The 26,899-nt window shown below is 43.8% G+C and overlaps 1 protein-coding gene across 10 annotated transcripts; it reads right to left on the minus strand.

Moving 5' to 3' along the window:
• Positions 1 to 26,167, minus strand: ep400 (E1A binding protein p400). 10 transcript variants are annotated; one of them, XM_069706709.1, is made up of 54 exons: positions 25,951 to 26,167; positions 23,300 to 24,639; positions 23,092 to 23,199; positions 22,888 to 22,972; positions 22,526 to 22,633; positions 20,458 to 20,852; positions 20,051 to 20,350; positions 19,471 to 19,656; positions 19,202 to 19,342; positions 19,011 to 19,089; positions 18,817 to 18,854; positions 18,658 to 18,715; positions 18,492 to 18,581; positions 17,279 to 17,392; positions 16,994 to 17,184; positions 16,733 to 16,910; positions 16,493 to 16,629; positions 16,216 to 16,385; positions 15,778 to 15,952; positions 15,533 to 15,669; positions 15,024 to 15,210; positions 14,370 to 14,539; positions 14,056 to 14,243; positions 12,764 to 13,048; positions 11,512 to 11,685; positions 10,927 to 11,079; positions 10,638 to 10,708; positions 10,221 to 10,510; positions 9,786 to 9,988; positions 9,157 to 9,326; positions 8,045 to 8,241; positions 7,827 to 7,938; positions 7,360 to 7,668; positions 7,187 to 7,261; positions 6,901 to 7,038; positions 6,754 to 6,798; positions 6,392 to 6,545; positions 5,907 to 6,139; positions 5,618 to 5,791; positions 5,475 to 5,522; positions 5,228 to 5,364; positions 4,814 to 4,870; positions 4,631 to 4,709; positions 4,053 to 4,220; positions 3,911 to 3,956; positions 3,723 to 3,829; positions 3,341 to 3,533; positions 3,115 to 3,251; positions 2,700 to 2,945; positions 2,222 to 2,396; positions 1,839 to 1,993; positions 1,491 to 1,640; positions 1,312 to 1,389; positions 1 to 1,063 (listed from the first exon to the last, which is right to left on the minus strand). In XM_069706709.1, exons 2-54 carry the CDS (start codon positions 24,602 to 24,604, stop codon positions 665 to 667), a joined length of 9,498 nt encoding a protein of 3,165 aa, XP_069562810.1. In that variant the 5' UTR covers positions 24,605 to 24,639; positions 25,951 to 26,167; the 3' UTR covers positions 1 to 664. The 10 variants fall into 10 exon arrangements, with proteins under 10 accessions (XP_069562810.1, XP_069562809.1, XP_069562808.1 ...); XM_069706708.1 differs by having other exon boundaries at positions 5,907 to 6,142; XM_069706707.1 differs by having other exon boundaries at positions 5,907 to 6,142; positions 11,521 to 11,685; positions 22,888 to 22,987.
• Between the last annotated feature and the right edge of the window lie 732 nt (positions 26,168 to 26,899).

Below are 26,899 nucleotides of genomic sequence, written 5' to 3' on the forward strand. Positions count from 1 at the left end.
TACTTAAAACGATTTAATGAAAGGAAAAGATGAATTTGTGTATAAAAACAAAACACTTTATTACAATTAGGCTGAAAAATCCAATGAAAACACAACTACTTTACAAGTACAAATGTTTTTTGTTGATATTTACAGTTTTTTTTTCCTTTGACATCAATAAAAAAAGACAATTTATGAGAAAACACAAAATACTAAAGTACATGTTTACAGTGTGTTTGCTGAAATAAAAAAAAAACAAATGACTAAAGGAACGTGCATTTTTCTCCATTCAGTATCTATAGACAAAGAGAATCAGACATAAAAGGGACTAATTATGAATACACTTAGTCTAATGGAGAGCTCATTACCCATAATCCTCGGCCTCAGGTATCTGTTGAGTAATATAATGGTCATGTAGAAAGCATGACTGTTGTGTTTGTCGTATGATGGGTTGGGCAGTTGTTGTGAGGGGGAGGGGGGGATTTAGAGTTGTAATTATAAGAAACATTCCACATCTCATGAGAAATTAAAAGTGAGAAAGTTATGGATCCCACCAGAATTACAGGCCGAGGCGTCACATTATTGATCTGCCAAAACATCTTAAGTGTGAGCACTGAAATGATGAGATTAGAAATGGTGTAAAGTAAAGGTCTGGCGGAGAATGCAGCAGGATGTCAGTCTGCACTCAGCTGCTGAAAGATCCATAAGAACGCACAACCTGGTCACTGTACACGTGTACTGCGGGACAACACTCGGTAAAGTTGAAGTATTGCGTGTCTCCTAGCTGCCGCCCCCGCTGGGCTTGGCAGGCGTTTTGGCCCGGATGCCCCCCTGGCGAGCTTGGACCCTTGGTGGGCTGTTGGGCCTGAGCGGGCTGCTGCACCGGGGTCTCCGCAGCGGACTGCTGGGCGGGGCTGTGCGGAGGAGGCGTCTGGATCTGAGGGGAGGCGGCGGCCGTCACCACCTGCTGCTGGATGATCTTCTGCTGGACCACCTGGGCCGCGGCCGTCCCGGCAGAAATCATCTGCACCTGAGCGGGGGCCGACGTGGCGGCCTGGGTCAGAGTCACGGTCTGGGCCTGGATCTGAGGAGAAACGACGCAAACTAAATATTGACATCCTGTTCCGAGAGGTTCTGCGGGGTCCCCTGGTACTACCACATAAAACTAACAAAATCTCAAATCTTAAAAGTAAATGTTTGTGATAGCAGATTAGAAGCTGTAAAAATAGAAAAGAACTTTGGCCAAAAGCCCGCGGCGACGTGTATTCTGAAGGATGAGGATGTGAAGGCCTACGAGGAGGTTAGTATGCAGCGGGTTCCTCAAACTCTTACCTGCTGGGGAGAAGAGACAATTTGTTGAATATTGGCCACGGTTGGTTGCTGCTGCACTATCTGCGGGAGCTTAGCCACCTGAAATGAGCAGGAAACGCATCGAGCACGTCAACGCGCAAACGCGCGCCGTTCATCTGAAAATGTGCATTTTGCCACGGCGGCCGCCGCAGATGACGTACCTGGATTTGCTGGGCTCCGGTGGGCTTCTGGGCCTGAGTGATGGACGTGAAGAACTGGGTCTTGATTCCCGGTTGGAGTTGGCCGGTGGCAGCGTAGGTCACCTTCTGCTGGGCCTGCTGGGCCGGCTGCGCCGCCTGCACCGTCACCTGCTGCGTGCCGATCGAAGGGAAATAACAAGATCGCTCTGAAGACGGGTGGCTCGAACCTCCTAATTGACTCGGCGTCCCCTCCTGAATCCATACTCATTCACACGCTTCTACTGTAACTACACGAGCATCGAAGAGAGCGCCGCGGCGGTAGATTGTGGACGGAGGCCGACAACGGACCGCTGGATTGCTGTTGTTTACCTTCTGCTGCACGGCGGCCTGTCCTTGCTGCGGCTGTCCCGCTTTCTGCTGCGCCGCGGCCGCCGCCTGAACAGCCGCCGCCTGCTGCTGTTTCTTCATCTGAATCAGCTGCTGGACCTGCATCTGGGGGAAGGGCGGCGTCAGCACTGGGCCGCCTGGCGAGACAGGACAGAGGAAAACACGGAGGAAGTTCAGGGCATGAAAGACAATTGCGATAATGACAACAGTAACACATTTCGGCTCAATAAAAGAACGTGTGTACATCGGCAACAAAAACACCTGTTAAGTTATGCAAGTGCTGTATCACGTATTAAACATATATTAAACAAGAAAAAGTATAACTTCATAACCATGGATTCATAACAACAAGACTTTGGTTGTACCCGTTTTCTGGGCCTGACCGATGGCCATGCTGATGCCCGCCACGGTGACGGGCAGTGTGGTGACGCCAGCGGATGAGACCACGGCTGGCACAGAAACTACGGGAGGCTTGGTGAGCGTCACCTGAGCTGTCTGTCCCGCCTGGGCCTGAATCTGGCCCTGCGTGGGCACTCGAGTCTGTGGAAGGAGAGACGGCATTAAAGCTGGTGAACCTCCGTCACTGATACGAGCGGAGGGAATGTACAGAGGACAATGTTGCTGTCGGACCGTGAAGTCTGGGCGGGTGACAAAAGACGTGCCAGTTACTCGTTTCCTCAGACGTTATTACAACTTCTTGATTTCTTTTGGCGGGTTGTCAGTGATAAAGTCTATTTTACTGTTTGAATCGTACGATTTTCTCCGTTATTTCGACAACTTCTTCTGAGAGTTGCATGTTCCGAATTCATGTGTACTGGAAGGATCTTTTTTTCCTAATCTTACTAGTCTGGCCACTTGCAGGTTGGCCACGGTGGTGCCGGTCAGCACGGCTCCCGGTCTCGGTGCTGCCACGGCCGCCAGCTGCGGATTAGCCTGCGCTGCCTGTGCGGACTGCACCTGAGCGGCCTGCTGGGCTCCTGCAGCCGGTTGGCCCTGAGCCGCTGCGGCCGCCACCGCTGCGGCTACCTGCTGCTGCTGCTGCTGCTGCTGCTGTAGCTGCAACTTATGCTTGTGCAGCTTTAACAACTCCTGCGAAACACACACATCACCGGGTCAAAATAAGTTAACTCTGTACATTTTTGTTTCCCCGACACAATCCAATTTATCCGACAGGGACACGCGCAGAGGAACATTTCTCAAAAGTGACCCGCGCCGTTTCAGTTTGCGCAGCTCTTTTGTGGAGTTGCCGGTGGCGTACCTGGGGTTTGCCTACAGTTTTGATCTGAGGGGAAGTAGCCTGCTGCTGTTGTTGTTGGTGCTGCAGCTGCTGCTGTCGGAGAATCTGCAGCTGGGTGGAGGTGAGTTGCTTTCCTTGTGGCAGCTGCATTCCTGTGGCTGGAAGAAAGACGGCAGAAAGGTCAGAACGGTAAAACAGCGACGGTTGCTTGAGAAAATGGGAAGAAAAGCCGTGGTTAGTTCAGCACCTGGTGTGACCAGCGGGCGGGTCTGCGACTGCACTGGGCTCAGAGTGGTAGAGACGACCGCGGATGCCGTCACCGGGGTAACGGCTCTGACGCCCTGACCTGTAGCTAATGCGACCACTTCGGCGGGGGCGGCGGCAGCTGTGACGGCTCTCTGTTGCGAATGGGCCGCCTGGGCTCCAGCTGTACCTGCAGGCTGGATCAACAACAACAACAACAACAGCAACACGGTGAACAACGGCTCTAGTGCTTGTGCCGATCCTTCTGTCTACGGGGGTTTTGCGCTTCACGCCGATCCGAAGGCTGTTTGCGTCACTGTAAATGAAGTCCTGCGAGTCAGTCGGTGGCCGAGTGAAGCCATCAGCGATAAGCGAACGTGACTCACAGAGAGGGTGCCCGGTATGACTGGAGATGCCAGGCGCTTGTTGGCCTGGAAGGTACTTGGAGAAACTCCAGCTACTGTGTTCACAATCACATTCCCCCCTACAGCGGCTGGAAGACAACAAAGAGACATGAATTAACTGCTGGAACACCACCGGCACTGTAATATGAACCATATGTGTGTCAGCATACCAGCCTGAATGGTTGTGCCCCCAGTGGCATTTTTAATGGCGCCAGCCTATAAAACATGAAACGTGTGTGTTTAAAGCTTTTACTGGGTAAAACGGTTGGCTCTGGATCTCACTGCAGGTTTTTGGTACGCCTTGACTCTCACCAGCACGGCTGCATTAGGCACAGCGGCGGCTCCGGCCACCGCGGCGGCCTGGGGGACCTGAGCCTGTCCAGCAGCGGAAGCCTGGGCCTGTCCGGGTGTCGTCTGGGCCTGAGGAGCTCCGGACTGCTGCTGGGCCAACTGCTGAGCCTTCTGCTGCTCCGCAAGGGCCTGTAAGCACGCATAAACACATATTGTACAGAAGTTTAAATGTCAGTAAAGATGAACAAAAAGGGGACGAAGACCAAGACCTTTGTGAAACTGATTTGTGTTGGTCTGGTTTTGAATTTTTCAATCTTACATTATTTTAATTTTTTTTGTACTTTATAAAGAAGCCTGCCCTGAATTTTTGGGGAGATCCTCCTCTTTTCTTGCAACTACTTCTACCTCAGGCTGACACAAGTACGGGGTTTGTCCTTCCAAGGGAAAACTACAACATTTGATTTCTCCGATTAGCTATAAAAGTAGTCACTCAAATGATCTCTTCATTTGTTGAAATAAAACTACTCCTGGTTTGACCTGAGACCTGGATATATATATATACACAAATGTATAAGCAGCATAACACTGCTGACAATCACCTTTTTCTCTTTGGCAATCCTTTCAGCACGTTGAGATGCCACCTGAATGGGAGGTAGGGGCTTGTCGTAGCTGATCCCACTGAAGAAAAGGAAAACACGTCATATATATATGTATTTTTTTTAAAATTATTTCTAGATTTGTTTAGATATGAATGTTACAAAAACGTCAACATTAAAACTCACCTTTCTGCTAAGACCGAAGCGTGTTTGGGATTCTTCTGGAATGGATTCATGCCGAGCCTGTAAGAAGTAAAAATGAATACTTCGATGGAAATATTCTCTCTAAACTCGATTTCACTATTTTCTTAAGATAGAAAAATAACTGTGGGGTTTTGGGTTTCCAATAATCAGGCTTTGGCCTGTGTCACATGCCATAACACAACAATGATTCATGCACATTTTCAAGGTAAACCAAAGATTATAGCATGTTCAATAACTCAACTGTTGTTATTCAAAACAGGGTTTTTTTTCCGGGTGTCCGTTACACGTCTTTGAGAGCTTCTTTTTTTTTCAAATTTGGTAAATTTGCAGTTTTTAACATTAGCTCCTCCACAAAACAAATACATTAATTGTAAACACATATTGGTCAGTGCTTACAGTGGTTTGATTGGTGGACTTCTCTTGCTGGCGATGATCTTCATGAGTTCGAAGCGGCTGTTGTAGAGCTGGATGTGGGTGGCATTGTCATCCTGTGTGTAGATCTGACAGGTCCTCAGAGGACGGCTGTTCTTTGACTGAATGTGTGCACAAAGTGACATAAAAACAAAAAAAAAAAAACGTGAGGCCAGGAATTCAAAAGGAAAAATGTATTTATCAATTGCAAAGAGCAGGCAGGATGGGGTACCTTGTATATGCTCTTGGTTTTCTTCTTGGGGTTTGCCTCGTACACCAACTGAATAAAGTTAGAAAAAGTGGTTGAGATCAACTATCGCACAGCGACAGAGCTAGCAGCTTCACATCAAAGCAAGGTGAGCCCGTATTCGTTACCTTGCCCTCCTCTCTGGGAATGATGACATTCTCGTAGCGGTTGCGACACTGTTTGGGTGAGCGGTAGATGCGGCTGCAGGAGTTCACAACGTCGCTCACCAGATCCCAGTTAGGTGTGTGGGCAGGAGACACGATCGTCAGGTTCAGAGGTAGCTCCAGCAGCTGCTTTACAGCCTAACAGACACACGGCGATGATAATTTGTTTCATTAAGTGGCGTGCAATTATTAATTTCCACCAACGCAGCGTAGAAAAAGAGATCATCCTGGAAGCCGGTAGTAAAGCCGATACCTGAAGCAGAGCCCAGTCCTCACTGATGAGCCACTCGGGGTTGTCCTGGCCGGCCTCCATGGCAGGTTTAACCAGCGAGGGCAGAGGCTTGGCAAACGGTGCCTGCTGCTTGAGGGAGAAGTTCTTCTTCTGGTCTTTGCCCTCCCGGCGAACTTTGAGCATGCTGGCCTTTTCGAAAAGGGAGCGGGGAGGAATGACCGTCTCCCCGTGGCCCTTCTTCTTCTTTCTGGCTGCTGCTGGAAAAATCCACTCGAGTGAGCACAGAAGTACCGATGCGATGATGCTTCGGCACGCATCTTATTATTATTCTCTTTGTGAACACTTTTTCCCTTAAAAGTCACAATTCCAACAATTTCTCATCTTAAAGCATCAATATTCTTCATACAGTAGATGCACACATATCTAAACATATCATCCCAGGCAGAGCAGAATTAAAACATTGTTATACAAATGGCAAACGAAGGCCTTAATGACAAATGTCTTACCGGAGGGGTCCATCTTGAGTCTCTTATGCTCCTTGCGGACGTAGATAGGAGGTAGCTTGGACTCTGGCATGGGTGTGGTGTCATACATCAGCATCATCACAGAATCAATGTAAATGTCGTTGTCATCCTGCGGTGGTGTCGGCGGAGTCCAAACCTGTGTTGGATAATCACAAGTCAGAACAAAGCTATGACGACAGCTACGTTTGTTCCTCAGTACAAATAAATGTGTCTGTGTAAATATTTACAGATAAAAGTAGTTACCATAGTTACTGATTCTGTTCAAAAAACACTTCTCAAATATCTATGTACAGTATGTGTAATTCTGTTTTCCACCCACAATTACATCAGATCTGGAGTCTTACCGGCATAATTTCTGTGTGACCGTCCTCTGCATCAAAAACATACTCCTGTTGACGCACAGAGAAAAGGTCAGTGTCAAAGACAGCGCAGCGCTATCCACACACCGCTTCTGCTTGCTTTGATTAGCAGAGATCAAAATAACCACCCACCATGTTGTAGGCATCCTCTCTGGTGTAGGTGAAGAGATCTTCATCTCCCTCCATTATCTGCCGCTCCTCCTCCTCCTCCTCCTTCAGCTTCTGCAGCTGCTGCTGCTCCCAGCCTCTCTTAGAGCACTCCAAGCGCTCCTGAGGAATGTAAACGCAAAACACGTCAATGGACAAACAGTCCACTGAAATGCCGACATAGAAGGAGTGATTCCACATCAATCTGTAAACATACACCTCCATTCTATAAGAACAAAATCAAATCTTTGGCTTCATTAGTTTGAGATACCTTGAGGGCAGTTTCATTGTCACTGACGTGGAGGTACTCCAGATAATGCAGGGCATATCTTTCAATAGGTGTAAGCTGTTTGTGGGATAGAGAAGTAAAATATCAAGTTAGCAGGAGAAAACGGCATTTTATTACATTATTTTATTTATTTACATGTAAAAAAGTAAAGCTACCTGTCCCATGACTGCATTCAGCTCCTCTATCTGAGCAGGCTCCTCTTTAGCTTGGCTCTCTGACTCCTGGTCACCCTCTGTTGATCCCTTGCCTGCTAACTCCTCCTCATCCTTCTGCTGCTGCTTTTGCTGCTGCTCTTCCTCCTCTGGCTGGGCATCCAGGTTGATGCTGTGAAGAGCCTGGATGTAAGGTCTAGCTACTCTAGGAGAGATGGCTTCAGAGGCCGAGGGCTCCTGGTGAAGAACCACAAACTCCTCCACCTTCTCCCCTGAGCCCACCTCCACTTCAAATAGATCCTGGATTGTCCGCTAGAAACACACAATATCAGCGAAGTTATAGAATGTCCGAGGTTAACAAAAACATATAGTAATGGGTAACTCCAGATCAAAACACTTTCACAATTTGAATGATTGTAGTTTTAAAAGAGGTGTGCAGAAAAAGGATCTTCCAGGATCAGGGACCTTACCTGTGTGAGGAAAGCCAAGGTGTAGTCAGTACCCTGAGCGGCCACCTCTCTTATGAGGTCCTTGGTGCCGTTCTTCAGAAGTTTCTCTTCAATGGAATTCCCGCTCTCCAACCTGACAATAACCAAAAGTCCTTCAGTATTACCGTTCAGGGGTTAAAGGTTAAATCTAGAGGTTTACAGAAATTAAAGAGGAGATTTCCCAGCATCAATAATATCACCTGTATATGTGTATATCCTTGGAACGTCCTATTTTGTCACACCACTCCTGGGTGCGGGCGTCCATGCTGGGGTTGAGGTCCGTGTCGTAGAAGATGATGGTGTCTGCATCAAACACGGTGCCAACTGCAGAGCAGCAGCGGTTGGTCAGGATGCTGCAGAACACCTGTCTGTTCCTGTTAAACTTCTTCATATTCTCCTGCAGGTTCAAAACACAAAGCACTTGAACAGAGAGGAACAAAGGATGAGAAAAGAACTACAGATGGCACAGTTTTTCTTTCAAATGTCACTTAATTTAAGGATTTTCTGTGCTTATCTCAAGGGTTTGTAATACATTGTTCCTCATACATTAACAGTGTGCTATCATTACATGCAACAGACATTTCATCTTTTCTCCACCATCCATTTCCCGTTACCATTTAATTGCCTGCATCTCTATCGATTTTACATTAACTACAGGTCCGATTAACTGACTGAGAAAGAGTAAGTGGGTTGGACAAAATAAAGACAGGAGCATTTGAATTTCATTTTAAGATAAGTATGCAGCAGAAAAGACAAAATACTTTAAGCCATAAGCCCAGACTGTGATCTTAACTGTTTGCATCTCTTAAGGCCCTGGCAGGAAGGTGAGTGTACTTGTCCATGTTTGAAAACAGTGACAATGTTTGCAAAAGTTGAATCCCAACTGAAGACAAAATGAGCAAACTTAAAGATGACCGAGCCCATTTATACAGCTGGTTTGGTACTGAACTATGGAAAATGTTACTCATTTGTGAGTCTCTTATGGCGACTTTGCTGTCTTATGATTACTTAAAAACACCTAACCTGTGCCTTGTATACACGCAGGTTAAGTTTACTCGGAACTTTGTTGGATCATAAGGGGGAATGGCAGTAAACCTCCATTCACTGTTGCTCTTAGCACATGTTTGTTATGGTCACACCTGGCTGCTTCACTGTCTTACACCATAGTTACAACTCAAACTATATATATTATCATTTCAAGTGTCAGAAAAGTACATATTTGATGTAGGTAATACTGACTTAAGAGGCTCTAGAGGAAGTCTATTTTAAATGAGGCTTGTCAGATCCAGTTTAAATGTTGCTGTGATTTTACCTGTCGTTCATCTAAAGTCAAGCTTTCATCAATGCGCACATAGGTGAGCTGCCTGTAATCTAGGAAGGCCTCCAGGATGTCCAGCATCTTCAACATCTGAGTAAAGATGAGGACACGGCGACTCTCTGACCTCAGCTTCTGCAGCAGAATGGCGAGAGCTTCCAGTTTACCTGTGGAAAAGAAACATATTAAACATTATCATCCTTATTATTATATTCTTCAGCAAAGTTGACCTCAGCTGCAGTGAGGTTTATTTTAGATGTATGGTAACAGTAACTGTGCTTCACAACAGTCATTCTAGATTGAAGGAACATAACGTATGCAGATTAACAGGTGCAATTTTCTCTGCCGTTTTTATAATATTTACACTGACTGAGAATACGAGCGATGAGCATGGACAATACACATTTACCCCTCTTTTGTTGTTTTGTTTTTGTGTCTGAAGAAAGATGTACTAAGCAAATTGTGGGATGAGCCATTTAAACGTAAGCAGCAGGATTACAGACGTTTTTTTTTTCTTACATGCAATACAAAGTTAATGCTTAGTTTTACTTCATTCGTTTTGCAGTCTCAGCTTACTTCCGTTTGCTTTGGAAAAAAATAAGCAAAAACAAAGATGCAACGCTAACCTGAGTCCATCTGCATTAACTGCAGGTCAGGACAATAGAGGAGACGTCTGGAAGCTAAGTGGTGGATGTCTGCACTGTGGGGGGCGGAGACCTCCAGTAGCCGACGGTGATGGGACCTCTGCTCAAGGCTGTAGGGAACTGAAGGATTGGCTGCGTACAGTTGTGGAGGTGGAGCTACAGACGGAGGTACCACACATACCAGTCTGGAAGATAACAGCAACAGTCAACATTAAAGGGTAATATGCGAACATCAGTCATTATTTGGATTAAGAAATGGACCTAAATAGGGATAAAAACCCACATGTTTCCTTTCTTTTTAAAAGTGTTTGGTTTACCCGACCAAATTAGCTCCAACAACGCAGCTACCAAGTGACATAACCAGAGGGAATGGAGTGACACCAACATGAACGATTCAACTCAACTGAGCTCACATACCTCTGTAAGAGGCTGTTGGTTCTCTCCAGGTGGTTCTCCACAGACAGCAGAGAGGACTGCAGTGCAGAGGTCGTAGCCACGCAGGTTCTCTGGGCTCTGAGGCAGCTCTCTCTGCCCACCCACCTCCAGCCTCCAGCCGTCAGGGCGGTGTGACCAGGCTCTGAGCTCAAAGTGCACGCCTGCAGCAGGTCCGACCCGTACAGCACTCTGCGGCGACAGCGCTGCTCATTTGCTTCAAACAGGCGGCTCAAACGCTCCTTCAGCTGTTGACTCTTTTCCTCTGAAGACTCCTGAAGATTACAATGAGACATGGTACATATGATCACAATTATTCTTTCTGTAAAAGGCTCAGACTAAACATTATTAAATAACTTGAAACCTGACATTATAAATGTTGCTTGAAAGTAAAGTACTGACCTGAGAACCACTATGAGCTGCAGTAGTAAGCCTGGGAGGAGCTGATGTGGCATTTGTAGTCACCCCCAAAGCTTAAAATGAAATATACAGTTTCAATAAAATAATACATTTGATCAATTTACAAAGCCAGCTCTATTGCAAGCTTACTGTGGATAAAGTTGCATTTTATGTCACACAAAAATGTCTTAACTTTCAGCCCTATAATGATAAACAATGTTTGCTGCATTATGTTACTAAAATAACTGACTAAGAGACAGAGGTAGTAATATATTCACTGTGAATGAGTCACCTTGCTGAGCTGTTGACAGGGTAGGATGAGGCGTGCCAGGCGTAGCTGAGGCATTAGAGGCAGGAGCAGCTTGAGGCATTGTTTGCATTACCATGGATCCCTGGGGCCTGATGACCTGCTGCCCCGGAGCTGAGACAATCTGCAGGATGTTGCCTAAATCCGTGAAAAATATTGAGCGGCCAATTAAGAGGTGACTTCTCAAAGCCTGACACAGGCTAGAAATGTGAAAAAAACCGGGAAAAAAAACTTGTGCTATCAGAATTAAAATTTTTATGATAAGAATGTAAAAAGGACATTAAAACAAAGAAAATACTGATAATAAACCATATTTACAGGATAACTTCAATAGAGAAAATCACAGAAGCTATCATTTAACTGTATAAGTGTAGAGGAGGATGACATGCAACAAAGATCTCCTACAACCAGACCCAGGAAAGTATCCAGAATTTTATAGGTCTACAAATTGTTAAAACCCGTCTGATCATTTTTCTTAAAAGTGCATTACATGGAAATGTCACAATAACACAAAGGAGAGAATTAAGAAAATGATGTTGAGATAAACTGTGAGGATGGGATGTACATTACCGAGTGTACCTTGAAGCTGCAAGGGCTGTCCAGTGGTGAGCTGGCGGAGCTGACTGGGGGACAAAGTGAACTTGTTGCCCTGAAACTGCAGCGTGACAGGAGTCTCTGGCTGGGAGATACGATTCTGACTGCCTGCTATGTTGGCCAGCTGGGCAATCTTCACCACATCTCCACCTTCAACGGAAAGGAACAGCAGACACTTGATTAAAATGTCCACTGGCATTTTTACAGTTACAAAACAATATACTCATAGTTAGTTGAAGGGTGGAAATAAAGAGCCAAGACATGCAGAACCAGGGTGGATTAATCAGTGTGACGAGCACAGCTCCTCTCCACAACAGAACCATAGCAGCTCCTACTTTTACAGACCCTGAAGGGAGGAGAAAATGGCTATAAGGGCAGTCCTCAAGTGAGACAGAGAGTTTGAAACATGTACATACAATAATCATGGCACTTATTTGCTTTTTCAAGGCAACAAACTGGTCCGCTCAAGTTTCAGGTCCATGGTGAAATGTACCAGTGGTCACGCTGATGCTGATCAAGGACGTAAGTGAGAATACTTATAAATGTTATATCTCCCCCTCTGTCCCGTGCTGCGCTCTATTTGTGCACAACAGGAACAGTCTTGAAACTTTTTGAATTCCCCCCTAATAATCAGATTCTGTATGTTGTTACTGATAAGGTTGCTCTGTTCACATTTGAGGCAGAAAAGGATTTAATCATCTGTGGGATCATTTACACATGCACAGTGATGCTCAAGGTCATAACGATAGCAAAGGAAAAAACCAAACAACCAAAGCTTTGGGATTTCTTCCTGCAGCTGGGCTAGTGCAAGAGAAAAAAAGAATATTAGTAAACTGGGAGAAAAAAATTATTAAAAGGAAGAGGGAGGACATAATAATCAAGTTAAATAGTGTAGTGATGTGAGGCATAACATAAGTGGGTCATTCACAGTGTACATGCAGGTTTCAAGAAAGAAATTGGGGAATGCTGAGGCCGTGGAGATGCTGCTGATATGGCTACAAATTTGATGTTTTCCCACCATATAACCACTGATACGTGATATTACGCCAGAATTGCTGCACCACCAGTGCTACAGACATTGCATGTACAAAGCTATTTCTCTGAAGGAGTAAAGACTGAATACATATCAGCAGTGCCTCAAGTAAAGGCCTCAGTGTAGAGCAGCCTGTGCCGTTGTGCCAGAGGTGGAGGGGAAATGCTGAGACAGAGGGGAAGGCAGGCCACTTACTAGGCAACCGTGCCTGGGCCTGGGATGTAAGAACCAGCCTCTGGGACAATGGATGGATGGCATGGCTGGGGGCTAGAGCGGGCCTGGGGACCTGTGTTAATCCAGGCTGGCTGATGGGAGCCATAGATCCTACAACTGTGCCAGCTAAGGTCTGGCCCATGGCAGCCCCCAACGCATGCATTCCAACCCCACTGTTCCCAGAGGAGGCTACAGTGGAGGCGGCAGTGTTGTTGCTGCTGCTGACAGGAGGGGTAGCCTGGGCTCTCTGAGAAGCTGTTCCAACCACTGTGAAGTACAAGGCAACGGGGTACGGGACTCCATGTTATGGGCAACTCAACATTTAGTCAAGTCAGAACAATCAAACAGTTTTCCCCATCAATTCACTCAGCAGTGGTGGGCCATCACAGCAAGCAGTATTAGGGTGGTTATTGATGTCACTGATACATTAATCACGGCAAACAAATAGAATGATGCAAGATATTGGAGGATGTAGCCTTATGTGTATTTGAACCAAACCATTATGATTTGGGGAACACTGGGAAATTGTAGCTTCTACTGATACGCAAGGCGTTTAGGGGACATCTGTACATTGTAACTACAGAAAATGACTTGGGTTTCATTATTCCCCTCAAACGTGCAAAAAAAGTCAAAATGTATACGTAATGTGTAATTTTCTTTTTTGTTAAAATGGATTATATAATATGGGTACTGAAAAAAGTAGACCTCGGGAATCTGTATCGAAGTCAAGTACTGGTAATGGTATAAAAAAAAAATTGTAAACGATACCCAGCGATATACCTGACAATGAACAAAGCTGATGTGATGGTAAATGTGTATCTGTAGGACATCAGTTCTGTCAAACCCACCACTGCTGCATGGAAGTATACATTTTAACACATGAATGCTCTATGAGCTTTTAAACCTGCAACCACATCTCTTTATAAAGTTGAAGGAGTAAGACCTGACCTTAGACAATTCAAACTAAAATGTGCTGTTAACAGTAATGATCACAATATAGGACTATATGGACACAGTGTTAAGATTTTAAGCATGACACAATAGATCGGATTCATTCAAATTTAAAACAGCATCTCAATAACACAGTATAACACTCTATATGCACAAGCCAAAAGATTAAAACTAGTATAAACACATTAGGTAAAAGCACTAACAAAACAATTATGGGAGGTGAAGTATGTTTTAAAAAGTTTGAGGTGTACACCATCTGGATACCTTTAGCCAATGCAAAAATAAAATAAAAAATGTCCATCCATCCCCTGAAGTGATCTTACCGTGAGAAGTGGCTGTAGTTGCTGCAGCGGTGACAGGGGACTTCCCCCTGGTCTGGACTGACTGGCTGGTGGTGGAAGGAGAGGAGCTTGCAGTTGCAGAGCTTGTTGGAGGACGCTGACCTGCTGCATTAGTGAAGGTGGCCAGGCGACCCTCTGGCTTTGTGCCATACTGTACTGGCTGGAACAATCTAATCATGTAAAAAGGTCATACTGTGTCAGTGCCACAATATACATTTAAATTACATTTGAGAGGAATTAGAAAACTTCCAAGGATCTTCTTATCAGTCAAGTTATTCAGATATATATATGCTGACCTCATGGGTTTTACCGGACATGGCTTGGGTCTCTGTGGTGGATCTGGACCAGTGTAGATCTCCTCTATGAGCTGCTGGGTGATCTTTAGTTTGGGGACCGCCTCTTCAGTCTGATACCGAGTCAGTCTGTTCTCATTATTTATCAGGTCAAATATGGACAGATTTGCAATCTAGGAGGATAAATGTTACAAGAGTGACACATCAGTATGTTTTCCCCCCCTAAAAATCACATTTTAACAACAACAACAAGATTCAACACATGAACAATGTTCAACATAAACAAGGAGGAATAATATAATAATACAAGACAAAACACAAAAACGACAACATAATAAAGAATATAAAACATTAGAAGAGACCCCAGTGTGTTCAACCAGCAATAAATCGACCAATCACAATGCCAATCGGAAGTTGCCGGAGCCCAAAATGATGTCTTCTTTTATCTGTGCAATGATACTCATAAACAAAGGTATCTATTTTGTAATGTCATTAAACCAAGAAAGACATTTTAGCACCCAAATACTGTGACAAATTACAATTATTTATTCATCAGCATGTTCATGGACTAATTTATTGTTAATCGTCTGACTGACTCATCCTGCTCACATTAATATTCAGAGCGTTTGCCAGGGCTACTAAAGCACAAGTGTTTACCTTGCTTGAGTCACTTTGAAGAGCTCCCAGCACCTGTGACGGCACGTTGTATTGCAGAGAGGAACAGAAATAAGAGCTGCTGGTCTCTCTGGGTGCCACCAGCTCAGGGTGGTTACACACTCGCTGTAACTGCATCAAGACCTGAAGCACGCTGACAAAATGACCCGTCTTCAGCGCCTCCTGAGATCTGCAGAACAACCAGAGGATATGATTATTAAAGAAAGTAAAAAAAATAAATAAAGAAACACCTTGACTTTAATCATTTTTCAAAATAGAAAAGACTATAATAAAGGCCTTTCCAGCTAAAACTTATACCTATGAGAAAAAAGGTGAATGTCACGTGGCCACAAAACATATTGAAATTCAGTTTAAAGCAGTGTCCAGAGTCTTATTTCCATATTTCCAAAAGTTTCCTGATTTAAAATACATTTTGGAGATCAAACCTTATTCATCCTCATTCATTACTTTGAAATCCTGTTCCAACTACCCATGTGGGTGAATAATCTCACCCTGGTTGAGTGAGGATATCCTCATAAAGACTCTTCTGTCTGCTGGAGAGACGGCACTTCAGGATGTGCTCGTACTTCTTGGGCAGCTGTTTCTCCACGTCCCTTTTGGAGCGCCTCAGGATGAATGGTTGGATCATCTACGGTTAAGAGTACAACAGGATTTCATATCTAATGTGCATTTAAGGACTACAAATGAATCAAACGTGTGACTCAGTTTAATGGAAAGAAGAATTGGATATACCCACCCTGTGCAGGCGGATGACCAGTTTGTGGCAGTAGTCCTGGTTCTGGTCTGTGCCTGCCTTCACGGGGAAGTCAGAGAAGGGCCTGGTGATTCCTGGTAGAAGGAAGTGGATCATGGTCCACAGCTCCTTCAGAGTGTTCTGTAGAGGAGTGTTGATGAGGAGAACCCTCTGCTCACTGGAAGATGCACAGAAACATCTCCGTTAGTGCACTGAGCCGTGTCACAAACACCCCGATGAATATTAGCTGATTTTATAAAGACAGATAAAAATCTCTAGTCACTCCCTAACGGCTCTTAGCATAGTGCTCATCATAACACAATGTTAACTATGATCCACATTACAGATTACAAATTAATTAACAAGCTGATAAGACAGGGATTAATATCCAAATTATTATGTTTTACTATAATATTTATCCACAATTATCACACCGCTCACCTTCTCAGAGCAAAGACTGTTTTCCAGTGTTTCTCCGTCATGTTTTTTAAGAGTTGCACCTCATCCAGGACCAGATGCCTCCACCTTCTCTTCAGAAAATAGCTCTGGTCTTTCATCAGCAGCTTGTAGGATGTCACACACACATGGAAGCTGTTGGCCTCCCCCCACCACTGTAGATCAATGATCAGAAGACATGTTATTAAACTTACAGCTGCTAATTGGACAAAATGCCTTTTATATTGAGTTGTAAAAGGGTGTTTAAATACTACAAAATTACCAATCTTTTAGATCTGCGCTCCTTCTTGTTGCCAAGGTACAGGAGGATCTTCAGGCCCGGACACCAACGCTTGAACTCCACCTCCCAATTTAGCAATTTGCACGTCCTTACTACAATAAGATGGGGTCCCCAGACGCCTGTGGACAAAAGCAGACCATGTCTTTATGATATTCATTTTTTAAAATAAGAGAAATAAGTTCACTCATAAAAAAAATAATGTACGGTTGAACTGGGACGTACCTTCCTGCCCAGCTAAGTGGGCCATGTAAGCCACTGTCTGTACAGTCTTGCCAAGGCCCGTCTCATCGGCTAAGATGCCATTGAGGTGTTTCTTGTAAAGGTTTACGAGCCAGTCCACACCAATTTGCTGATACTCTCGCAGCGAGCCATGTAACAGAAAAGGAGCTGGACTGCGGGTCTAGTAAAATAAGAGATCCGTTAAAACATGATCAAATGCATCTTTTCTGTTTCCATGTTTGTGAGTTTCTGTATGTGTCTTACTGATGAGGTGGTTCTGAAGGTGCCCTTTGGCAGGATGAGCTCTGTGGCTGCTGCCACTTCAGCGATGTCTCTGCCAGGCTTGCCATCAGAGTCAGAGGAAGTGGCTTTGTCAGCACCACGATACTGGTCCACACTAAGCAGGGAGTCAATCAACACTGCCTCAGGTGGACTGCCAGCAGGACACTCCATTTCTAGAAAATAAAGAGTATAAACGATTTTAGAGTCATATCATACACAACCATTAGCTGAAAAAAATATTAGGTCATTTTTCGATTACAAAAGTACCTTCAATCTCTTCCATTTCATCCTCGTCACCATGAGGACTCGGCTGAGGCCACTGAAAGCCATCAGCGTAGGCGCCAGCATACTGTTTCATCAAAGCATCCAGAGGCCTCTCAGCTAGAAGACCAATACAAAAGCATTTAGGTGAGCAATACGCAAACAAAGACAATTAATTCTGTTCAGCAAAATTATCAAAGCAGCAAAATGTGAAAAAAATATATACTGCAAAACATTATCACAGTATAAATACCTAATGTATTTGATTACTATTATGACCAACAACCGCATGTAGGGATATACACTACTCTTAGTTGTATCTAGTGTCATTACTGGCTGTGCACCAGTGAAATGTCAGGTTTTGAATAAAAATGTATTCCAGTAATAGCAATGGATCATTTGGAGCACCTCAACCTCCACAAATTTATGTTGGTACTCGTAGCCTTGGAACTTTCAATTGCTTGAATGACGACCTATCTCTAAGCCACTTTATATATAAATACATATTTTCAAATATCACAGGAGCTATTGGATAGTTATATCATTCAGTGTCACCACCCACAGTCCAACCCGTCCTTGCTTTACACATTTAAGGACCATCATGTGGTCAAATCAAAACAAATAACACCAGCCAAAAGAATCAACAAATAATCTGATTCTAGTATAATTTCCAAGAAATTGTTAAAATCTAGCTTTTCATTCAGGTCATGTGTCCACAGTATACTTAATTCATGGATCCAAAATGCTTTAAAACAAATAGATCTAAACAACTGTTGACAACAATCTCTCCTGTGTCTTATGTCTGACATCGTGGAGCTCAGAGAACACAATCCACTAATAACAATAGTGGGTTTTTTTACTCCCAGATGTCTGAAAATGTATTGCGCTGGAAAAGTCAGAATATGAAGGAAAGAACAGCAGCGAAGACAAAGGCAGCAATGAGTGACTTCCACCTGTGATGAAGGCGCACACTTAAATTATTGGGCTTTAATTCAGCATTATTCCTATCTGAATAAAGTTGTTTGTGCTTAATTTATTTATGATTTATTTGGGACCGCAAGCAGTCCTCCTCCTTCAGTTAAAGTAGCTGTTACACAACTAGATACCAGCAAAATCCTGATTTACTTGAATTATGTAGCGCACAAGAGAATGTCAAAGAAATACATTTCTCCTTCTTAATCATGCCTCTGCACATGCTTCGACAAAGGGATTAGAGTACCATCTTTGGCGAGGTCAACCAGCTCTGCTTTGTGGTCTGCATCGGCCTCCATGCCCTCCTGCTCCTCTATTGTGCTCTCTTCATCTGTGACTGAAAGAAAAGACAAGTCTTTAAACATCCAAGTCATTTGTTTCTGTCATATGAACCCTGATTGTTTGACACATACCATCTTCATCAACCAAAGACAAATTTGATTTCCTTTTTTTAGCTGAAGTGGCCACCTCCTATAAAGTAAAAAAAAAAAAAAAAAAAAATTATACATATATCCAAGATGCAATACGTGCTTTTGCATTGCTAGTTATTAGTATGTCTGTGCAACACTTACCTCTTTCTCTGCTTTCTCTCCTGATGACTGACCAGATACTGTAAAGCAAGTAAAGTCATTTCAAAATACTGGAAAAAAAATAAAAATCGGCACAGTTCAATTCTGAACCAGATCCAAAGGATACGGAAAGTACAAGATCATTATACACGGCAAACAAATTGTTCTATTTTCAATAGTTGTTAAATGACACACACCTTTGGCCGAGGCTTTTTGTAAGCTCAGTGCTTTGAGCCTCTTCGTATAAATTTCAAACTGCAGTTTAATTTCCACGACCTGGCAAAAAAATTATCTCATTTAGACTCGTAAAAACACTGTTGTTCATAAATCATAATGTTTTCATGACTTGGATAGATCAATAAATGAAAAAGCAAACAAATAAACATACCTGCTCAATGTTTGACCAGAAGAATTCCACCTCTCGGGCGATTGTGCTGGCAATGTGACGAAGATGAATCTCTCTTTCTTTGTTTGATCTCTCTTCACTTTTCTTTTGCTCTTGATGGTGACGGGCACATGTACGAACGAGCTGTAGCGGAGACACGAGACAGTTTGGCTTTCAACAAGACATCAGTTTCTGCACCGGCTCCTCATTTTGTTGTGCTAGTTTGTGATTTCATATTTCTCTCTCTCAGAATGATCACGTGTCTGTCATACCTTCTTAGCAGCCGCCTCCTTCCATCTCCTCTCTTGGGCAAAGTCAGCTGCCATCCACTGCATCTCCTCCAGGAGGTAGTCCCAGTGGGACTTTGGACGTGAGGCTTCCACAAGCTTGGGGAGCCTACTGGCTGACCACTGGCCCTCCTTCCTTAGCTCAGAAATGCGTTGGTGCACTTGACTCTCCTAGGAAACAGACAGAGCATGTCAAATCAAGATAAAAATCGAGAATAGCTTTCTTTTCTGTTGAACCACAAAAATTAAAAGCTTACTCAGGACAATGCATAAAAAGGGAGAATACATAGAGAATAAAAAGCAATAAACATAATTAAGAACTGTTAATAACTTTATGCTTATTGTTCATATGAAGCAGATGTCATTATAAGTAACTATGAGGAAATAAGTAAACTCTTTGCTTTCATTGAGAAAAAACAGCAAAAAAAATAAAGGGTAGACAGTACAGAAGATTTAAGGACAACAAATATGTGTATTGATGCCATTTAAAGGCACTGAATTTATTTACTCAATCTAATCATTTGCTGACATCTGTATGTAAACTAAGCATGCTTAAGGAACTCACCAATTTGGCCTGCTCGACTTGCTTATCTTGAGAACCCTCCTGTGAGGACTGCATGGTCGCACTTTGACCAAAACCACCCATTTTGACTGCAGATACGCCATTAGTTCCAGTCAGTTTGGACTGAGTGCTTGGGTTGATGTTAGAGCCAACAGGACGGAGAGGACATGCAGTATGGGGGGTTGGAACGGAGTTGAGAGCAGAGATGGGAGCAGGAGACACGGATGTGATTGATATTGAGTTGGTCATAATTCTCTGAACCGGCTGGTTTGGCTCTGTACCAGGACGAGCAAGAGCCACCGTCTATGAAGAAAGGACAAAGAAATATTCTTAATAAGAGATCTACAGTATCACCATCTAGTCACTAACAAGCACAAACACTATATGTTTATGGTTTCACAGAGACTGACCGCTTGTCCTGGCTGCAGGATGGCCTGGGACTGTTGCTGCTGGGGCTGCAACTGGAGATGAAGACCCGGCTGCATCTGCTGCTGTAGCTGTGCCTGGAGTTGTGTGTGGGGGTTCACTGTGGCCAGGATAGGCCCTCCTGCCTGCACTTTGACCTGTGCCTGGTGCTGACCACCAGACTGAGCTGTATTGTCCACTAACTGAACCTGCTGAGAGAGTGTCATAGGCAGGCCTGCCATAGGGAGGGCACCTTGTGGCAACCTGCTGGGCAGCTGGGGAGGAGGGGTGTGCAGGCTGGCTGCATTCTGTACTGGGGGTCCTTTGGATGGGTCGTATTGTTGCTGGTTCTGCTTCTGCCCTGCAATCTGGACCGCTTGAGGAGTAGGCGGCATCCCGCCTGTATACACAGTAACCAAAATATAGGACAAAGAGGTGGCACAGAAAGCAATACAGAGAAAAATGGTAAAACATCAAGTTTTTTTTTTATCTCGTCATCTAAAGTGAAGTGCTTAAAAATATCTTTTGTGGTCTTTCTAAAATAAAAAGGTTTTAAATGCAAGTAAGTGTTTGGTAGCGTCCCTTAATATTCATTTGAGAGACCCTGTTAAAGAAGTTATATATTTTAAATTTAATAAGAAGATAATAAATTGCACTTTTAAATGTTAAATGACAATTTGAGCTTCAGCTATTAGAGCTCCTCAGAACCTTCCCGTAATGAATGAAATAATGTACTCTAGTCATCACCAGTAGGATACTACTTCCTGATGATCAGAGCGGAAACTAATGAAACTCATACAGCAAAATGATTACAGAAGAAATGAAATCAATATGAGAATCTACATGTCTCTCAAATAAAATACTACTTTGATTAATGCAAAACCAAAACATTGCATTTCAAACGTTGAGAGAATGTGGTTAAAAACATCAAAAAGTATACATGCAATAAGAGAGGCTTTAGAGAGAAAATAGAAATGTTACGAAGGAAAATGAAAAGAAGAACTTCTGAAAGTAAAGAGACAGGGAGAATAAAGGGGAAATAAAACTACAGAGCGGACACTCACAAAAACACCATATGTTTCGCATGCATGAAGCGATGGCATTCTAGCAGTAACCAAGGCATCTGGATGCCTCACAGCGGCAAAGCACAGAAGTGAGCAAAAGGACACACATGGGGTCTTGCAGACAGCAGGCCTGAGCGGAGCTGTGCACACTAAAGCAGCACCTGCCTTACCTCCCTGTACGTCACACCACCTTTTCTAGACGCCATCAACACCTGGCCCTGACACACCCACACCACCACAATCGCAAAAACCTGTGCCGTGAACACAACTCCTCCAAATGATTCCTCTCCTACTTAGACTGAGGGAAAGAAGCCAAGTCAGAACATAATGTCATGAGATAACATGGACGAAAACCAACTAAATGTGGACATGAGATTAAATAAAGACATTCTTGAAGACTGATGGGTGATGATTTGGAATCCTTGTTGGTGGTGCAAGGGCGAACAATCGAAGAGGGAAAGACTTGAAGGAATGACAATGTGAAACCAAAAGGACGGATGACGTGGATTCGTAAAATGGGAAAGCAAGCAATACCCATTGGAAAGTGAATTCATCCCCACAGGGTTCCCACTTTCAGTGATCCACCTCCAAATTAGATGAAATTCCATCCGCACGGGAAGGTCAGTCCAAATAAAGACGACTAACAGGAACAAACTTCAGAAAAGAAGAGATGGATGACGACGTGTGACCAATAGTCAAAACAGAAAAAGAAAATCATAAGACATGGCATCTTTCCATTGAGTGGCTAATCTTCTTCAGACTTGGATTGTCTTCTTCCCCATTTATCCTGACAGACAGAGCTGGTGCTGGTACAGCTAAGCCTGAATTTCCTGTGGACTGCTGAGAAATCCAGCAGATGGATGAAGCTCTGTTTGTTGATGCTGCTTGGAGTTTGTTTGTAGAAGATGAATGTTGTGATTCACTTTTGTAAATCTCCTTAGTCTGAGGAGGGGCATAGGTCCAGCAGCATCGAACAGAACAAAGAACGGCCTGGTAGTAGCACTCCTACCTTGCGCAGTTGGCATAAGCTGCTGGAGTGGAACGCCAGGTGATCCTAAAGGATGCTGGAAAATGAGGCCATGGCGACCAACGTCAATCCGGGACCTCTTAGCCTGATCTGGGATTTAAAACACACAATACCCTCATAACGCAAAACAAAAGCACTCGGCACAGAGCAATGACCTTCTGAAGACCTTACAGGTCACCTCTCCTTCCTCGGTTTAAGACTTCAACACAGAGCGCTAGTAGAGGATGCCAAATATCTAAAAGCAGAAGCAATTAGAGGGAGAAAAGAAAACAAACAGAAAACAAAGCAAACAGGGAGGAACAAAGCAACATAAGAGAGACAGGAGTCTACGATCCTTGCCCTACCTGCTTGCACCATAGCCTGTTGCCTCTTAAAGGCATCCATGTCTCCAGGGTTTGTAATGTTGCCTGATGCAGCCCCTGGGTGTCCCTGCAGAAACAACCTCTAAATCAATTAGTGAGATATTTCCTGCTGCAAAAGAATTTGAGCATGGAACTACAGATAATTTCTGTGTAATATATGCTTAAAACAAGTGTTGCCTCTATCACCTGAAACTGCTGCTGGGTAGAGAAAGCTGCGGAAACATTGGGAGGAAGCTGCGTTGCTATGGCAACTGGTGTCACTGCTTGGCCATCCTTTCCAGTAACAACCTTTACCTGAAAGAGACACAGTATTCAATGATTAAAATGAACATACTGTTCTCTAATTGTAAAATCACTATTTGATCTCACACCAAGAGCCAAGCCAGTGTAATACCTCATCATTAATGACCTCAGACTGTTCTTCTTCTTCCTCCTCATCTTCAAGGTCCAAGTCATTCTGTCTCAAATAAGTATACAAGGGAACACAAGGCTTCTTCTTAAAAGCAAGGTAGTCCATCATGTTCCCTTGGAGGTGCTGCAGAAAGAAGAGTTCAATCAAATATTCTTTGAACACTTCTTTCAGACTCTCCATCTTCTTGGTGTGGTGCTCCAAGCACTGTTTTCTCAGCTGGGCAATCTCTGGAGTAGAAGGAGCAATTTCCTCTAACTTCTTGGCAACCTGCTTCTTCATAGTGCCCACAGTCATGCTGGTGGGTGCATGGGGATGGTTGGGGATCCCTTGAAGTGGACTGGTGAGGGATGGACTAGAAGGTGGAATGGAGGAGGGGATAGTGAATGATGCTGTGGTTCCTACTCCAGCAACACCACCTTGTGTCGTCTTCTCAAATATCATGGGGCGCGCAAGCTGTCCTTGAATGATACTGCTTATTTGTGGAGGTAGGTTGGACGTGGTGATGTGACCAGGGCTGCCCAGAGTGGGAAGAGTGGTACCAGGACTTTGAGGCCCGAGGTGGTGGATGGTGCCTCCAGTCTGTGAAAGAGGCTGAGAGAGCCTACGTTCCCTCACAGAGCCTGGTGTCCCTGCAGAGGTCAGCTGTACCTGGCCAGATGTTGCTGGGGCAATCTGAAGTCCTGTCCCCTCCTGGTAAACAAAGTGGCCACTACCCGATGGACTGCCCAAACTGATTTGCCGCACTAACATACCAGCTTCAACAAATCGCGTTGGACTCTGTCCACACATGCTCAACGCTGTTGCAGGAGCTCCTGCCCTCGTCACACCTTGCAGAGGGACTGGGCTATGCTGGGTGGGACTTTGGGGTTGGATGGGCTGGGGCACAGGTGAGGTGACCTGGATGTAGGAGGATGGCGCATGCTCAAACCTCCACTGAGGCGTAGCATGCTGAAATCCAGGGGATGCTGGGTTCTGGATGGGAAGTGGGGTTAGCGTGATCTGCTGGTTAGCAGTCACCATCTGTCCCACATTTTGTAATGTGATGTTCATGTTCTGGCCAGTGACCGGGCTCCGACTCATGATTATCTGATAATTGGGCGACTGGGGAGCTGAAGGGCTGGCAGCAGAGGAAAAAGTCGTCACAGGTGATTGAGGGTGGTTAACTGTAGCTTGCTGGTGTGGCGCTGCCATGGTCGGCTGCTGCTGCTCCTCCGCTTCTGATCCACTGGCAGACTTGGATCTCTGGAGCTGTCGTTGCATATTCTGCGATCCACTTCCATGGTGCATTGCGTGACACTGTGGCTATGTCTAAACACAAATATCTGTAAAGAGGGCACAGTAAAGTCCAAATATGAGAGACTTTTAACAACTGAATGTGACATAACAATCATCAGAGCTTCATCTGGTTGGGTCATCCACATATTGAATTCTCTCTGTGTATTTGGTTTTGACTATCTGCAGTGTTTCAACTTAAGCAGCTGCTTCATAGATGGATCTTTTTGGCAATATTGAATTTTCACATATCGTTTTTTTTTTTTTTTTTTACATTAGTGTGATTACTGTTTGTAAATAATGACTATATTGTTCCTAGAATTGTTAGTTTAGGGCTAGACGAATGGACAAAAATAAGATATCATGATATTTTTGACCAAATCCTCGATGTCAATATTGCAACAATATTGAACGGATAACTACAGGTGTTATATTTACATGAGCATTAACTGAAAACAACCCCTATCGTGATAACGTATAAACACCTTGGTATAAAACGATATATAAATTGCGATGGCGAATGTTAATCTGGTATACGCAACGATTATAAAGCCATACAAGCACAAAGGTCCAAATCCATTTACATTAAATCATTTATATCTATCAAAATACATGATAGGTTGCAAATTGCACATGTCAAAAATATAATTACTACTTACAAAGATGGTAATGAAAAAAAAAAAGACTTGTTACCTTATTTACCTAAGGCAAAAAAAACAACAACAACCCCTTTCAGCTATTTTTAACGACTTATCTTTACTGTAATACACCAGTAAAAAAAAACAACCCAAATAATCATATATTTACACGTAGATCTACATATTATCTCGTAGAGAGAGTTTACCACTGAATCGAGATGCATTTTCAAACAAAAGGTGAAACACTTTTAACGCTGCTGATCGTCCCACCGTGGTGCTTTCAAATTACAGCGGAGGAAAACGTCGCAAAATTTTGAGTTCACGCGGAAAACAACGGCGGGCGTCTTCATTTACAACCCGACGTTATGTGCGGCAATAATTTTTCTCGGGGGTAATCGGGCTTTATTTGACATCGCAAGTTACGACGTTTTTTTTTTAACGTCCCGGGGCGTAAACGTTGGGAATGACGCTAGCTTTTGTAGCATCGAGTATAAGCAGATAAGCGGGGTCGGGACGTTAAGATGCTCGTATCGAAAGCCGTATATTAAAGCTGCAAACATTTACGACGACGCTCGATAAGTTTAATCTCAGCTGTTACGACGAACCTCGCTGCAAGACGCGTGCCAGCAGCCCCCCCTTGGTAGTCGTTAGCTTGTTTTCGCTAGCAGGCCTTGGCTTGTCAATGAATAAATACATTTAATCGCTGAAACGGAGTTTACTTACAGGGAATGGGGATTTTTTTTTTAGTTTTTTTTTTGTTTGTAGTAATCTCATAAATCCTAAATCATATTTACAATTACGTTAACATTCTGCAACAAGAGCTAATTCCGCGAAAAATAAAATATTGATATTGCTAGCTGCTGCTCAATGTTTTGGAGCTAGGATAATTTCATTCAGCAACATGGCGTCCGCGGCAACCTTCTGTGTGACCCGGATGTCGTTCTGACTCCAGGAAGCCGTCAACAAAGATGACGTAAGCCAAAATGGGTTCGTCATTACACTACTGTGCCGTCGAGTCTTGTATCCTTGGCTCTGGTCTTCACCCATAGACTATTTTTTTTTTCCCCTCGTGTTTTCGTTTCCCTGTGGCCTGGACTTTGTTGTACCATTTTTTTTAAATTTAAATTTTTTTTTTTTTTTTTTTTTTTTTTTAAGTTTGTAAAGCCTTGAGCTGTGCGTTTGGGTCCTTCCTCCTGCTCAATTGTGACACATTTATTTTCCATATTCTGAAAGTGAGCCTGCAGACAGCTCCTCAGTCATAAACGAACTACAAAGAGAAACTGCCGACACTCGTTTTTGTCTTTGGTAACCGACACAGTATACAACAATACCAGAAAAAAAAAAAAAGGCCTTTTTTTTTTTATTATTTTTTTTTTTTCCCTTTCCCCCACAGCCAGACTAATCTATTGAGCACAGCAAGAAAAAGATCCATTCATTTCAGAACACATGGGCTCATCTTTTGTAGGATTGAAATAAATAATCACTTTATTTCAAGTGCTCTTCTTCCTCCTGACACGCTGAAGTTTACAGAAAGACTCCCTGCACAACCTAGTGTCAACAAAGCAGACCTACAAAGGACAACCGGACTGAAACCTGACATTTCTTAAAATGTTTTAATGTTCATAGGTGTTGACATTTTTTTATTTATTGTGTTTTTCACTTGTTAACTGTG

The sequence above is a fragment of the Brachyistius frenatus genome, unplaced genomic scaffold, assembly GCF_029030835.1.
Source record: "Brachyistius frenatus isolate BFR_SWC_R1_liver_20210118 unplaced genomic scaffold, ASM2903083v1 Contig_64, whole genome shotgun sequence".
Classification (NCBI taxonomy): Eukaryota; Metazoa; Chordata; class Actinopteri; family Embiotocidae; genus Brachyistius; species Brachyistius frenatus.